Source organism: Symphalangus syndactylus, chromosome 4 (assembly GCF_028878055.3).
Source record: "Symphalangus syndactylus isolate Jambi chromosome 4, NHGRI_mSymSyn1-v2.1_pri, whole genome shotgun sequence".
In the NCBI taxonomy this organism is placed as follows: Eukaryota; Metazoa; Chordata; class Mammalia; order Primates; family Hylobatidae; genus Symphalangus; species Symphalangus syndactylus.
In genome coordinates, this window is record NC_072426.2 from 43,528,790 (window position 1) to 43,542,697 (window position 13,908).

Genomic DNA, 13,908 nt, shown 5'->3' on the forward strand with positions numbered 1-13,908 from the left:
ATTAAATTAATTTATTATTTATTTTTTGAGACAGGGTCTTGCTCTGTTGCTCAGGCTGGAGTGCAGTGGTGAAATCTCTGCTCACGGCAAACTCTGCCTCCCTGGCTCAAGCTATCCTCCCACCTCAGCCTTCTGAGTAGCTGGTCCAATAGGCACATGCCACCATGCCCAGCTAATTTTTGTGCTTTTGTAAGAGACAAGGTCTCACCATGTTGCCCAGGCTGGTCTCAAACTCCTGGGCTGAAGTGATGCACCTACCTCAGCCTCCCAAAGTGTTGGGATTACAGGTGTGAGCCATTGCGCCCAGCCTAATTGTATTTTCTTTCTTTATCCTTTTTGTGTATTTGTATTTTATTCTGTTCCCTTAACTTTGCCAGTGAACTCCGCAAACAGCTGCTTCCTGACACTCTCCCAGTTATTAATGTGAATTTTCAGTCTTTGTGAATTTAAATAAATGACTATTTTTCTCTTAACTGGTTTCTGATAGATAAAAGCTCAGATTATCTTATCAGCTAATACTTTCTGACCTAAACTCGGTACTTTTGTTGATGAAAGTCAATCCCTGTAAGTTAGTCACATTTTCCTCACACACCCCACCTTTTTTTTTTTTTTATTTTTTTTTTGGCAGAGGGCAAATATAGAGATGCCACAGTTCTCAGCTGGTGAAACACTGTACTGCTCACAATCTAGCTCTAACATTCTGGCTTGCTGAATAAATTGATAGGTAGGCAGACAGACAAATAACTAGCTCAACAATTCTGTTGCTCCTTGTATTTATTATGATGGCACAATTATTGATTGGGTTTTGATCAGTAGAATAAATAATTAGTACAAATTGGTCTCTAGTGTGACTTTCTTTGCCACCTCTTATTTATACCTGGCTTCACTAGTATTTCTTTCTTTCTTTTTTTTTTTTTTTTGAGACGGAGTCTCGCTCTGTTGCCCAGGCTGGAGTGCAGTGGCGCAATCTCGGCTCACTGCAAGCTCCGCCTCCCGGGTTCACGCCATTCTCCTGCCTCAGCCTCTCCGAGTAGCTGGGACTACAGGCGCCCACCACCACGCCCGGCTAATTTTTTTTGTATTTTTAGTAGAGACGGGGTTTCACCGTGGTCTCGATCTCCTGACCTCGTGATCCACCCGCCTCGGCCTCCCAAAGTGCTGGGATTACAAGCGTGAGCCACCGCGCCCGGCCTTTACTAGTATTTCTTTGCCTGTGTGGCATTTTCATCTATCCTCTTTGCTATGTTGATATTTAAGTCCCAGAAAAGAGTGGGTAGGAACCAGAGTAGCTCTCAAGGTGACAGGCAAATCTTCCAAGTGAAAAAAAATTTTTTTTTCACTTTTATTAATTAATTAAAGATTTGCATTGTTTTTGCTGCTTTCTTTTCACAGTTCAAACAGACAACAATATCAGTGTTACTATAGTTATTTATTTTTGAGACGGAGTCTCGCTCTGTCACCAGGCTGGAGTGCAGTGGCGCGATCTTGGCTCACTGCAACCTCTGCCTCCCAGGTTTAAGTGATCCTCCTGCCTCAGCCTACCGAGTAGCTGGGATTACAGACGCGCACCACCACCATGCCCGGCTGATTTTTGTATTTTTAGTAGAGACGGGGTTTCGCCATGTTGGCCAGGCTGGTCTCAAACTTCTGACCTCAAGTGATCCGTCCGCCTCGGCCTCTCAAAGTGCTGGAATTATAGACCGTAAGCCACCACGCCTGGCCCAAATATGTGCATTTAAAGCTACAAATTTTCCTTTTACACAGTGTCACTGCATTCCACAAATTTGATATGTTGTATTATTATCTTTTATTTCAAATTATTTTTAATATTTTTTATTTTTGAGACAGTCTTGCTCTGTCGCCCAGGCTGGAGTGCAGTGGCTCCATCTCGGGCACTGCAACCTCTGCTTCTCGGGTTCAAGAGATACTCGTGCCTGACCTCAGGTGATCCACCTGCCTTGGCCTCCCAAAGTGTTGGGATTACAAGTGTGAGCCTCCGTGCCCGGCCTCAACTTATTTTTAAATTTCCATTGATCTCTTCTTTGACCTAGAGATTTGGAATTATGTTGCTTAATTTCCAATATTTCCGGAATTTTCTGGCTTTTTGGGGTTGATTTCTAATTTTAATTCTATTACGGTTGGAGATGATACTCTGATTTCAATCCTCTTAAATTTGAGGCTCACACTGAGGATTAAGTATAAAAAAAAATTTTTTTGAGACCTGTTTCATGGCCTTGCCTCACAAACTTTTGTTTTAAGGTGGGGTGATTATAGTGCGTTCAGGGATGGATTTTTCTTCTGCTTTGGTTATGCAGAGTGCGCTGTGGCCCTTCAACACTACACTGTGAAATCTCACACGCTATTTTCCTCATCTGGAGGTCCTATAGGCTTACCAACTAGGGAGGAGCATCCAGTTCAGGCCAGCGTAGTCTTCAGCTGCACCTTGGGACTTTTGGGGGAACGCCGTTGCCCTCTCAGAACGGCTGGGCGGAAGGGTGGGTTTGTGAGCCCTCCAGGCTCAGGGTGGGTCGCTCAGGGGCCATCTGGGGACTTTGGGAAGCAATGAAAGTTGTATCCTAGAATTTTTTTCTACTGGTCTTCTCTTTAGAGGCGAGAAAGCCAAGTTAAGAAAACCCAGACTCAGACGGAGGTGGAGCGGGACTGCGTTCAGGCAAGGTGGCAGAACGCCTCGCCCTGGACGAAGAGAGCACATCTCTTGCGAGGCCTAAGGAAGCAGGGCTCCCATTCGCCTCGGCAACCCAGGGACCCAGCCAAGGAAAGCGCCTCCAAACGAACCCTTCCTCTCCTTCTTCCTTTCCAGCCGCTCAAACTTTCACGAAGAGGAACTGGGTGTGGCAAAGAGGCCGGACCCGGAACCGCTAGTCCGGTGACCGAAGAGAGGGCGAGGAGGAGCCCGCGAACCTGCCTCTGCCCAGGCCCCGCCCACTCGACGTAATTTGCTCGCCCCTCTCCACCCTCAGAAGGGTGGAGCCTGAGGCCCCGCCTCTAAGCCGCCTCTCCCCTGAGTGCCGGGCGGCCAGCAGGGCGGGGCAGGAGGCTGGGAGGGGACTGGTGCGGGGGGAGGGGGAGAGGAAGGGAGCGGTCACGTGTGGCGAGCGGCCCGAGGTCACGTGACGGGGCGCCGGAGCAGAGGGAGCCGGGGCTGGGAGTTCTCCTGAGTGAAGAGGAGTGGAATAGGGGGGACGCGGCGGCGGCGCTGACAATGGTGAGTGCGCGGCGGCCCGCGCGCTCGCCTCCCGCCCTCGCCTTGGAGCGTTTGGCGGGCCGGCCAACCGCGGGCCGGGCGTCGCCGGAGGAGGGGACGCGGGAGCAGGGCGGGGAGCGGGGTTAGGCCTGGCGGGCCACCCCTGGGTCTGGGAAAAGCGGGCGGCGCCACCTCTTCCCGGTCTCGGCTAGGCCCGAGCACTTACGGGCGGCGGCGTGCTCTCCTGGCCAAGTCGGAGCCTCTGCCCGCGTTCTTCGACCGCTTGTCGGGGCTCTTGCTGGGGACTCGGACCCCGCCTCTGTGGGGGCTCGTCGCCGCTTTCCCTTCCTAGGTAGCCAGTCCCTGTTCTCCTCCCGGGCAGCCTCTCTTCCATCCAGGTGGGGTGACCCGGGAGCCCTCCAGCTCCGGACCCTGCGGTGGACTTGGGCACTCTGTCACGAACTTGATAAACTCTGATATTTTAAAACCTGACTGTGGTGACATTCTTCGATTTCATGACCCCAGTTCAGGCTTTCTGTTGACACTTGTAAAATGGGAGAGAAAAATAAAAGGACGTTGGAATGGGGGACATCTTTAACTCCAGAGACACCCGTTTGGTGCCCGCCGTTTTAAGCATTGGCTCTCATTTCCGTCCCCAAGCTATTTCTCCGAACTTAACGCTCTGGGTTGTTGAAACGGCCTGGGGAGGCAGAGGAGGGAGGGGAATCAGTGCTCTTACCACAGTCCGCGGAAGCAGTAGCCTGGGCATTGTGGTACTTAGCTGGGTGTCGGCAGTCTCCTCTAGGTTAGATCTCATTTTACCCATTTTCTGGTAGTAGTCGTCAATTCGCTTCATTTAGCGCCTACTGTATGCTCTCCCAATACTACCTGGTTTTCCCAAAGCTCACTGATTGGATAGGCTGCTTGAGACTTTTGGCTTAAAAGGCCGAGCCAGGTATATTTTTTAAAAACTACTTCGAATAAATAACTTTTAATTTCAGTAATGGTGTTGGCTTTCATAAAAAAAATCCAGACATTAATGTTCATTCTTAGAGCTTTTTTTCTTTCATTCAACAAATAATTGCTCAGGTGTGCCCAGGGGAGCCGAGTAAAATGGAAACAGCGCCTACCTGCTCTCGTAGCTTACAATGTAGGGAGAGATAAACATATATTTGTTTAACGTGGAAATTAGAATTGTGACAGATACTAAGAAGGAAGTATTGGGGGACCTTGCCTAGTCAGGGAGTTAGGGCAGGCTTCTTTAATTGAGTATCATTTGAAAAGAAAACTTAAAAGGTCCTCCTATTTTTTGCTTACATTTTTAATTATTACTTTTAATACGCTTTTTTGAATTATGTTCAAGAGCAGTTTATATTTTTGAGTTACTCAAACAGAAAATAAATTGTAAAACTTTAAAACATTGAAATGGGCACAGATGTAATATATGTATGAAAATATGCTGTTTCATTGCTTGTGTATGGGCTAAGTGAATGAATTTTGAGAGTCAGCCTTCTACCTCAGAAATGCAATGAGTTGCATTTCTTTACATCCACTGGACTTAATGAAGTTCCTTCAGTAGGGACTAAAAAGTTGCCTTTTTATGTATCTACCATGTATTTTTGCTAATTGGTAATGCTCAATATTTGGTTTACAAATTATATGAAAAATTTTAAATTAACCTAAAGTCAGTGATGGGAGGTTTAGGTCAAGATTAGAAAACTGTAAAAACAATTGCTAGCATGTTTTTATAGTCATATATGTTGCAGTCCAGTTATTTAAAAGCTCCTTAAGAGTTTTAACTTGCATATTAATAGTTAATCCTGAAAATCGCAATATTCCAGATGCGCCCTTGAAGATATCTTTACCAAAAGAAGTGAGTAGTATTTTTGCACTTAAAAGATCTCACCGGATGCAGTGGCTCACACCTGTAATCCCAACAATTTGGGAGGCCGAGGCCCGAGCACCTACGGGCGGCGGCGTGCTCTCCTGGCCAAGTCGGAGCCTCTGCCCGCGTTCTTCGACCGCTTGTCGGGGCTCTGGCTGAGGACTCGGACCCCGCCTCTGCGGGGGCTCGTCGCCGCCTTCCCTTCCTAGGTAGCCAATCCCTGTTCTCCTCCCGGGCAGCCTCTCTTCCATCCAGGTGGGGTGACCCGGGAGCCCCCCAGCTCCGGACCCTGCGGGAGACTTGGGCACTCAGTGTGTCACGAACTTGATAAACTCTGGATCACCTGAAGTCGGGAGTTTGAGACCAGCCTGGCCAACATGGCGAAACCGCGTCTTCACTAAAAATCTCCCCCCAGAAAAATTGGCCAAGTGTGGTGGCGCATTGCTGTAGTCCCACCTACTCGGGAGGCGGAAGTTGCCTGACCAACACGGTGAAACTCCATCTCAACTAAAAAGAAAAAAATTAGGTGTGGTGGCGCACACCTGTAATCCCAGCTACTCAGGAGGCTGAGGCAGGAGAATCACTTGAACCCGGGAGGCAGAGGTTGCAGTGAGCCGAGATCGCGCCACTGTACTCCAGTCTGGCGACAGAGTGAGACTACGTCTCAAAAAAAAAAAAAAAGATCTCAAAACTGAATTGCTGTCTACATCATATCCTAACCCTCAACAAATTTTATTCTTTCCTTCTAGTCTTTACCAGCTTGACAGTTATGTGTTTTACTTCCTCTTTGACATATCAGAAGTATTAGAATTTTATTTAGAATAATTAGAAAAAGAATTTGATTTCGTTACCCTTTATTTCAAATGATAGAAGTTGCACATCTTGGAAAAAACTTTGAAAGCGAGACTTTGGGTTGAGATCTTTCTTTTTCAGTTCTTTCTAAAAGGCAAGCTTTTTTCCTCATTTTTTTCTTTTTGTTCTCTACCTGTAAAATGTAAGATATCCACAATTTTCTGGAGGTGTTTTTTAGTAAGACTAGTTCTTTTATTATTATTATTATTATTTTTGAGACGGAGTCTTGCTCTGTCGCCCAGGCTGGAGTGCAGTGGCGCGATCTTGGCTCATTGCAACTTCCGCCTCCAGAGTGGCTGGGACTACAGGAATGCGCCACCACACCCGGCCAATTTTTTTTTTTTTTTTTTTTGTATTTTTGGTGGAGACGGGGTTTCGCCATGTTGGCCAGGCTGGTCTCAAACTCCCGACCTCAAGTGATCTGCCCGCCTTGGCCTCCCAAAGTGTTGGGATTACAGGTGTGAGCCACTGTGCCCGGCCGACTAGTTCATTTTTGATATGCCCTAATGTAAAAAAATTGAATGTTGGCCGGGCGCGGTGGCTCACGCCTATAATCCCAGCACTTTGGGAGGCCGAGGCGGGCGGATCACGAGGTCAGGAGATCGAGACCATCCTGGCTAACACGGTGAAACCCCGTCTCTACTAAAAATACAAAAAAAAAAAATTAGCCGGGCATGGTGGCGGCGCCTGTAGTCCCAGCTACTCGGACGGCTGAGGCAGGAGAATGGCGTGAACCCGGGAGGCGGAGCTTGCAGTGAGCCGAGATAGCGCCACTGCACCACTGCACTCCGGCCTGGGCGAAAGGGCGAGACTCCATCTCAAAAAAAAAAAAAGAAAAACAAAACAAAACTGAATGTTAACCCAATGCTATATTGTCATGGAATAACTTGTTAAAGTGCAGTAATTTATTACTCAACCTATTACTTTTTTGCATATGCTATACTAGGCTTTTTAAAAATGCCTTTTGATTGCTTCCAATTTTAGTGTTTTGCTTGTATTTAAAAATATCTTTTTTTTTTTTTTTTGAGACAAGCTCTTGCTCTGCCGCCCAGTCAGTGGCTTACTGCAGCCTTTACCTCCTGGGTTCAGCCTCCCAAGTAGCTGGGACTGCAGGCATACACCACTACGCTGGGCTAATTTTTAAAATTTTTGTAGATATGGGGGTCTACCTGTATTGACCAAGCTGGTCTTGAACTTCTGGTCTCAAGTGATCCTCCAGCTTCCCAAAGTGCTAGTATTACAGGTGGGAGCCACTGTGTCCTGCTACTGTTTTTAAATTATGAAATATTTCTTGCATCCAGAAAATAATAGAGGATAGCACGTAGTTTTTCACATATTTTTAATGGTTAGGAATTTAAACATTTAAAGAATGGTGTCAAAACATTGTTTATCATTACGTTGTTAATTGTGAAATTTTATAAAATGAACTTGGTTTATACCATTTTAATTAGTGGCAATTTTAGTTCTATTAAAATTTTATTTAACTTTGGTGATTTGATTTTTTTTTTTTTGAGACGGAGTCTCACTCTATCGCCCAGGCTGGAATGCAGTGGCAAGATCTCGGCTCACTGCAACTTCTGCCTCCTGGGTTCAAGCGATTCTCCTGCCTCAGCCTTCCGTGTAGCTGGGACTACAAGTGCATGCCAAATTTGTTCTATTTTTGTAGAGATGGGTTTTCACCGTGTTAGTCAGGATGGTCTTGATCTCCTGACCTTGTGATCCTCCTGCTTTGGCCTCCCAAAGTGCTGGGATTACAGGCGTGAGCCACCGCGCCTGGCGATTTGATCTTTTAATGTCAGCTTTCAAATCCCAAGTGGAACTCTATGTGTGTTTAAGTATATGCATGTGGAAAAAAGTTATAATATTTCATTTTCTCTGTAAAACAATTTTTATAGTTTTCAAATCTCAGTTTTCTTTTAAGTAGCTCTGGGAAGTGTCAGGAGGAATGAGAAAATTAATTTTAAGGCCAAGCAAGGTGGCTCACGCCTATAATCCCAGCACTTTGGGAGGCTGAGGCGGGTGGATCACTTGAGCCCAGGAGTTTGCACCCGGCCTGGGCAATGTGGCAGAAACCCTGTCTCTACAAAAAATATAAAAACGAGCCAGGTGTTGTGGCTCATGCCTGCAGTCCCAGCTACTTGGGAGGCTGAGGTGGGAAGCTAGCTTGAGCCCAGGAGGCGGAGGTTGCAGTCAGCTGAGACCATACCACTGCGCTCCAGTCTGGGTGACAGAGCGAGACTCTGTCTCAAAAAAAAAAAAAAAAGGAAAATTAATTTTAATTTTTCTATCTCTGTTTTATAACTCAAATGAGTTAATGTGGATGTCATAAGGAAGGAGAGCTCATTCTTATTGCTCTCTCTGCCAATTAGCATTATCCTTCAATATAACTGATTTTGTTTTCCATCTAAAATAGACTGCTACTTGAAGATGTTGTCTTCTACCCTTTCATGATTGCTCCTCCCACACAACCCCTGTACCCTGCTAGCTCAGCACATATTCGATTAGTAAATGTTAGCTGCATGATTTTGAGCTGCTATACATTCTCATTTCTGTAGCCCTTAGAAAATGTACTACAGTATTTCAAAATTTACCGTTTTGATCAAGTTTTGAGTTTAAAACTCAAAACTTGGAGTACGAAAGCCACCTAGGAATGGACAGTGCGTGTGACCTATCACTGATGCTTTTCATTTTCTTTTTTCTAAATTAGTTCAGAATAGTTTTCTGATTAAAATTAGTTTTCTGGTTAAAATTTGAGTTTGTTATTTGTAATTTTGCCAGAAAAGATTAAAACATGTCAAAAAGAAAAATTTTTTTTTGAAAACAGAGTCTCTCACTCTATCCCCAGGGCTTGAGTGCAGTGGCGCGATCTCGCTCACTGCAACCTCCGCCTCCTGGGTGCAAGCGATTCTCCTGCCTCAGGCGCCCACCACTACGCCCAGTTAATTTTTTGTATTTTTAGTAGAGACGGGGTTTCACCATGTTGGCCAGGCTGGTCTCAAACTCCTGACCTCGTGATTCGCCCACCTTGGCCTCCCAAAGTGCTGGGATTACAGGCGTGAGCTACCGCGCCTGGCCCAAAAAGAATTTGCTACATATGTCAAAAGTACTAATCTGGTAATTCTTTTAGTTGATTGCTTAAAATTATAATCCCTTTTGTTAATATAGGATTTAGGAAAACATCTCATTTGAGTATAGCATCACTTTGTGCCCTACATAGCCACAAAGCAAGCTAACAGAAAGCAAACTAATGACTCTCGTAAGTGAGGACAGAACTGAGGTTTAATATAAATTTGATATAAATTGCTACTATACCAATGCTAATTTGCTCAGAAAGGCTAATATTAACTATTTCAGATTTCAGTTAATTTCTCTTGTGTATTTGTTTATTTTCTGTTAGTAGAATGGTATGTGTTTATTCAAAATTAACATTCAACAGGTATTTTAATGCCTTCTGCTAAATGCCATACACTGCCTTAGATGAGCCTCATGGAGTTTACAGTTCAGTAGGAGAGTCAAGTACTAAATAAGCCTTGTGAAACCTAAATTTGGAGAATCCAGTTTTGATTAGGAAGTCAAGGAAGGTCTCATGGAGAGGGAGTCAAACTGAAACTCAAAGGGTGAATTAGGTTAAGAATACTTTGCTTGGCTCTGAGACAAGAAGGACACTAGCAAATTGGAACTGTTGAAGAAAGAACTCTGAACGTTAGAGGCTGAGTAGCTGGAGAGATGACTAGTGTCAGATATATGTAGGCCACATTAGAGAATACATTGCGTGTGTGTCTGTTTTTAAAATAACAATTGAAGTAAAATAACTATGGAAAAGTACACGAATAGGTGTATAGCTTGATGAATTTTCACCAAGTGAAATACCTCTGCATCAAATGCTCAGTTATAAAAAAAACAGCCAGAACATTGCTAGCAGCTGGAAGCTCCCTTTGTGCTTTCTTTCAGTCACTGCCTGACTTGTAATACCATAATGTACCTTACATGTTTTTTGCTTACTATGTGAGTGGAGTTATACATACGTTTTGTGTATTCCTTTTGTGTCTGGCCTCTTTCACTCAACATTATGTGTATGAGATTGATTCTTGTGTGTAGTTGTAGCTCCTCTAATTCTGTTGCTGTTTGGTGTTCCCATTTATATGAATGTATACTAAAATGTATATATCCATTTTCTTGTTGATTGATATTTGGATTGTTTCTATTTGGGGCTATTATGAATAACACTTGTGAACTTTTTTTTGGAGACAAATTCTCGCCCTGTTGCCTGGGCTAGGGTGCAGTGGTGCAATCTTGACTCACTGCAACCTCTGCCTCCTGGGTACAAGTGATTCTCCTGCCTCAGCCTCCCGAGTAGCTGGGACTGCAGGCATGCGCCACCATGCCTGACTAATTTTTGTATTAAAGACGGGGTTTCACCATGCTGGCCAGGCTTGTCCTAACTCCTGACCTCAAGGGATCCACCTGCCTCGGTCTCTCAAAGTGCTGGGATTACAAGTGTGAGCCACTGCGCCCAGCCAGATACATGTTTTTTTAAAGATCATTCAGAGCCAGATGCAGTGGCTCACGCCCACAATCCCAACACTTTGGGAGGCCGAGGCAGGAGGATTGCTTGAGCCCAGGAGTTCGAGACCAGCCTGGGCAACATAGTGAGACCCTGTCTCTACAAAAATTTTTTTTTAAAAAAGATCATTCTGGGCTGGGCGCGGTGGCTCATGCCTGTAATCCCAGCACTTTGGGAGGCCGAGGCGGGTGGATCACAAGGTCAGGAGATCGAGACCATCCTGGCTAACATAGTGAAACCCCGTCTCTACTAAAAATACAAAAATTAGCCAGGTGTGGTTGCAGATGGCTGTAGTTCTAGCTACTCGGGAGGCTGAGGCAGGAGAATGGTGTGAACCCGGGAGGCGGAGCTTGCAGTGAGCCAAGATTGCGGCACTGCACTCCAGCCTGGGCAACAGAGCAAGACTCCGTCTCAAAAAAAAAAAAATCATTCTGGTTGTTATGTAAGACAGAATATGAAGGGATGTAGGCTGACATGATAGGAGACTGTTCTCTGTATAAACTTAAAAAGATTAGAAGACTAAATTTCATTGTGGTTAAAATAATCCATAACTATATCCAGTATCAAAATTGCTAATGGATTCTGTATTATTACCAACTAATGTGTTTTGGCATTGATAAGCAATTGATCTTTGTCCCTTATATTTGTCATATTCAGGATTTATAGAACAAGGCTTGTAGATTTTCTTTGGAAAAATTCACAGAAATTTTATTGTCCTTCATTATAGCCAGTTTTACTACAAGGGCTTTCACAATGTAACATATCCTGTTCAGACCAAATATAGCAGTGGATTTTATAGTAAGTAGTACATTTGGATTTGTATGAGTACTTTGAATTGTGTAAATTCTGCTATAATAAAAGAACTTCATAAATAAAAGTAGAAATAAAGGTAATTTTTCAAGCCTAGATGTTAAGAATTAACTTCTTAGATTTCTGACATATGTTAATATTTAATTATTTATAGTGGTTTTGTATGGGATTGAAATTATAGCATGCTAAAATTTGTTTAGGGTTTTTTTTTTTGGTCTTTTTTGTGATTAAAAACATAACATGAAATCTACCCTCTTAACATTGTACTTAAGTTGCTCAGTTTTGATGTAGTTTTTTTTTTTTTTTTTTTTTTTGAGACGGAGTTTTGCTCTTGTTGCCCAGGCTGAAGTGCAATGGCGTGATCTTGGCTCACTGCAACTTCTGCCTCCTGGATTCAAGTGATTCTCCTATCTCAGCCTCCCGAGTAGCTGGGATCACAGGCGCATGCCACCACGCCCAGCTAATTTTTGTGTTTTTAGTAGAGATGGGGTTTCATCATATTGGTAAGGCTGGTCTTGAACTCCTGACCTTAGGTGATCTGCCCACCTCAGCCTCCCAAAGTGCTGGGTTTACAAGCATGAGACACCGCACCCGGCCTTTGATGTAGCATTTGGTATATAAGTTTTTATCATTTCCTTATGAACTCACAGATTTGCAGTCTATTTAACTGTAGTTCACAGGTAATTAAATTCAAATTATAAAATGTAGTGACTGACTAAACATGATAATTATGACCATTTTCATTTTATTTCAGAGTTTTCTTGGAGGCTTTTTTGGTCCAATTTGTGAGATCGATATTGTTCTTAATGATGGGGAAACCAGGAAAATGGCAGAAATGAAAACTGAAGATGGCAAAGTAGAAAAACACTATCTCTTCTATGACGGAGAATCTGTTTCAGGAAAGGTAAATCTTCTGTTTGACAAAACTATCTAATTGTAAGATATCAGAATTAGTTATCAAAGTGGTCTGCGCTGTTTCTTAAATTTGAATAATTTTATGAGGGAGAGAGTTTTTTTTTCCCTAAAGGTCAGCTAAAATATTTGATTGATTAGAAGATAATCTTTCCTGCAAAGGAAAGATTCTTACCCTGGAAGGCTTTCAAGGGAAGAGCCTCTAAATTTCATGCAAAATTTCCTGTTTAAGTCTCCGGTGTGGTTCATTAAAAAGAAATTTTTTTTTTTTTCTGTTTGTGATTATGTGCTTCTGTCTGGCTTCAGACAGTTTCTTCAGATCGGAGCTGTAATTCGCCCAAAGTTTGTTTTTCCTTTAACGTTAAGTTAGAGATTGAGAGTAATTCTCTGGTATAACTTTCTAAAGGTTTTTTTACATTCTTTGTAACTTACCTCTCTGTACTGCTACTATTGTGTCTGTTGATCTTATTTCTAGGTACTCTGTAGAGGACTTGAGTACTTTTGGGATGTGTCTTTGCATGGTCAGATATATTTATAACACCTTCTATAAGGTTTCACTTTTTTCCCCTTTTCTTTATCCGGTAATGTATATGGTTTTTTGTTTTGGGTTTTTTTTTTTTTTTTTTTTTTGAAATAGGGTCTCACTCTGTTGCTCAAGCTGGAGTGCAGTGGTGTGATCATGGCTGACTGCATGCAGCCTTGTACTCCTGGACTCAGGTGATTCTCCCACCTCATCCTGTCTGGTAGCTGGGACTACAGGCACACACCACCACTTCAGCTAATTTTTATATTTTTTTGTAGAGATGGGGTTTGTCCATGTTGCCCAGACTGGTCTTGAACCTCTGGGCTCAAGCAACCCACCCACCTAGGCCTACAAAAGTGCTGGGATTACAGGTTTGAGCCACCACACCTGGCTGATTATTCTTATATTTTAGGGAGTATGATCAATACTTATTAGTGGTCAGTGATAGTGGAGAATGGTACTATCATAGACAAAAGCAAACCACAAAACATTTGAAATAATTTTTAAAATAGAAAATACTAGGATTTTTCTCCCCTGCTTATTCTGTTAATATATTCATGTGGTAGACAGTTTTGGAAATATATATAGTCTCTTCATATAGAAATAATTCACTGTTAAAATTTGGATGTGTTTAATCTCTGCATTAATTGATATTTATGTATATGTAATATATTAAGCATACTTTTTCCTCTATTGTTTGATATGTAAGCAGTTCCTGTTTTTCAGATGGCTTTCTTCATATCTTTGGTAATATGGACATCTGTATACATAAATTTTTCTCTAAATTTCTGTAGGACAAGATTATTTCCTTAGAATAGATTCCTGAAAGTGAGCTGCTAGGCCAAAATTCATGAAATATCTGAAGGATCTTAATACACATTAATCTGGAAAATGTATTTGCATTAAATTACATGTCCACCTATGGGTCTTTTTCACCCAACGGAGCATTGAATATGATCACTTTGTAATCTTTGCTATTTTGGTAGGCAGAAACAATCTTACTATTTTAATTTGCATTTCTTTGGTTACTAGATAAATTGAACTTAGATTTACCAGCCATTTGAGGTTTTTTTTTTTTTTTTGTACTGCATTGTGTCTTCTGGTCCTTTGCCAGATTACCTATTGGGGTCTTAGTGTTAAATCTGAAGTGAATTTTT

The 13,908-nt window shown here is 42.9% G+C and overlaps 1 protein-coding gene across 2 annotated transcripts in view; it reads left to right on the top strand.

Annotated features, from left to right (window-relative positions):
* Nucleotides 1–3,047: 3,047 nt before the first annotated feature.
* The window catches only part of VPS26A (VPS26 retromer complex component A), a 51,747-nt gene continuing 40,886 nt past the window's right edge, over nucleotides 3,048–13,908 (top strand). Inside the window, exons 1-2 of one of the 2 annotated variants that reach the window (XM_055274528.2) lie at nucleotides 3,048–3,226; nucleotides 12,071–12,220. In XM_055274528.2, coding sequence (XP_055130503.1) covers nucleotides 3,224–3,226; nucleotides 12,071–12,220 — 153 coding nt within the window. In that variant the 5' untranslated portion in view covers nucleotides 3,048–3,223. The remainder of the gene's footprint in view (nucleotides 3,227–12,070; nucleotides 12,221–13,908) is intronic. The other variant, XM_063637195.1, reaches the window with a different exon arrangement.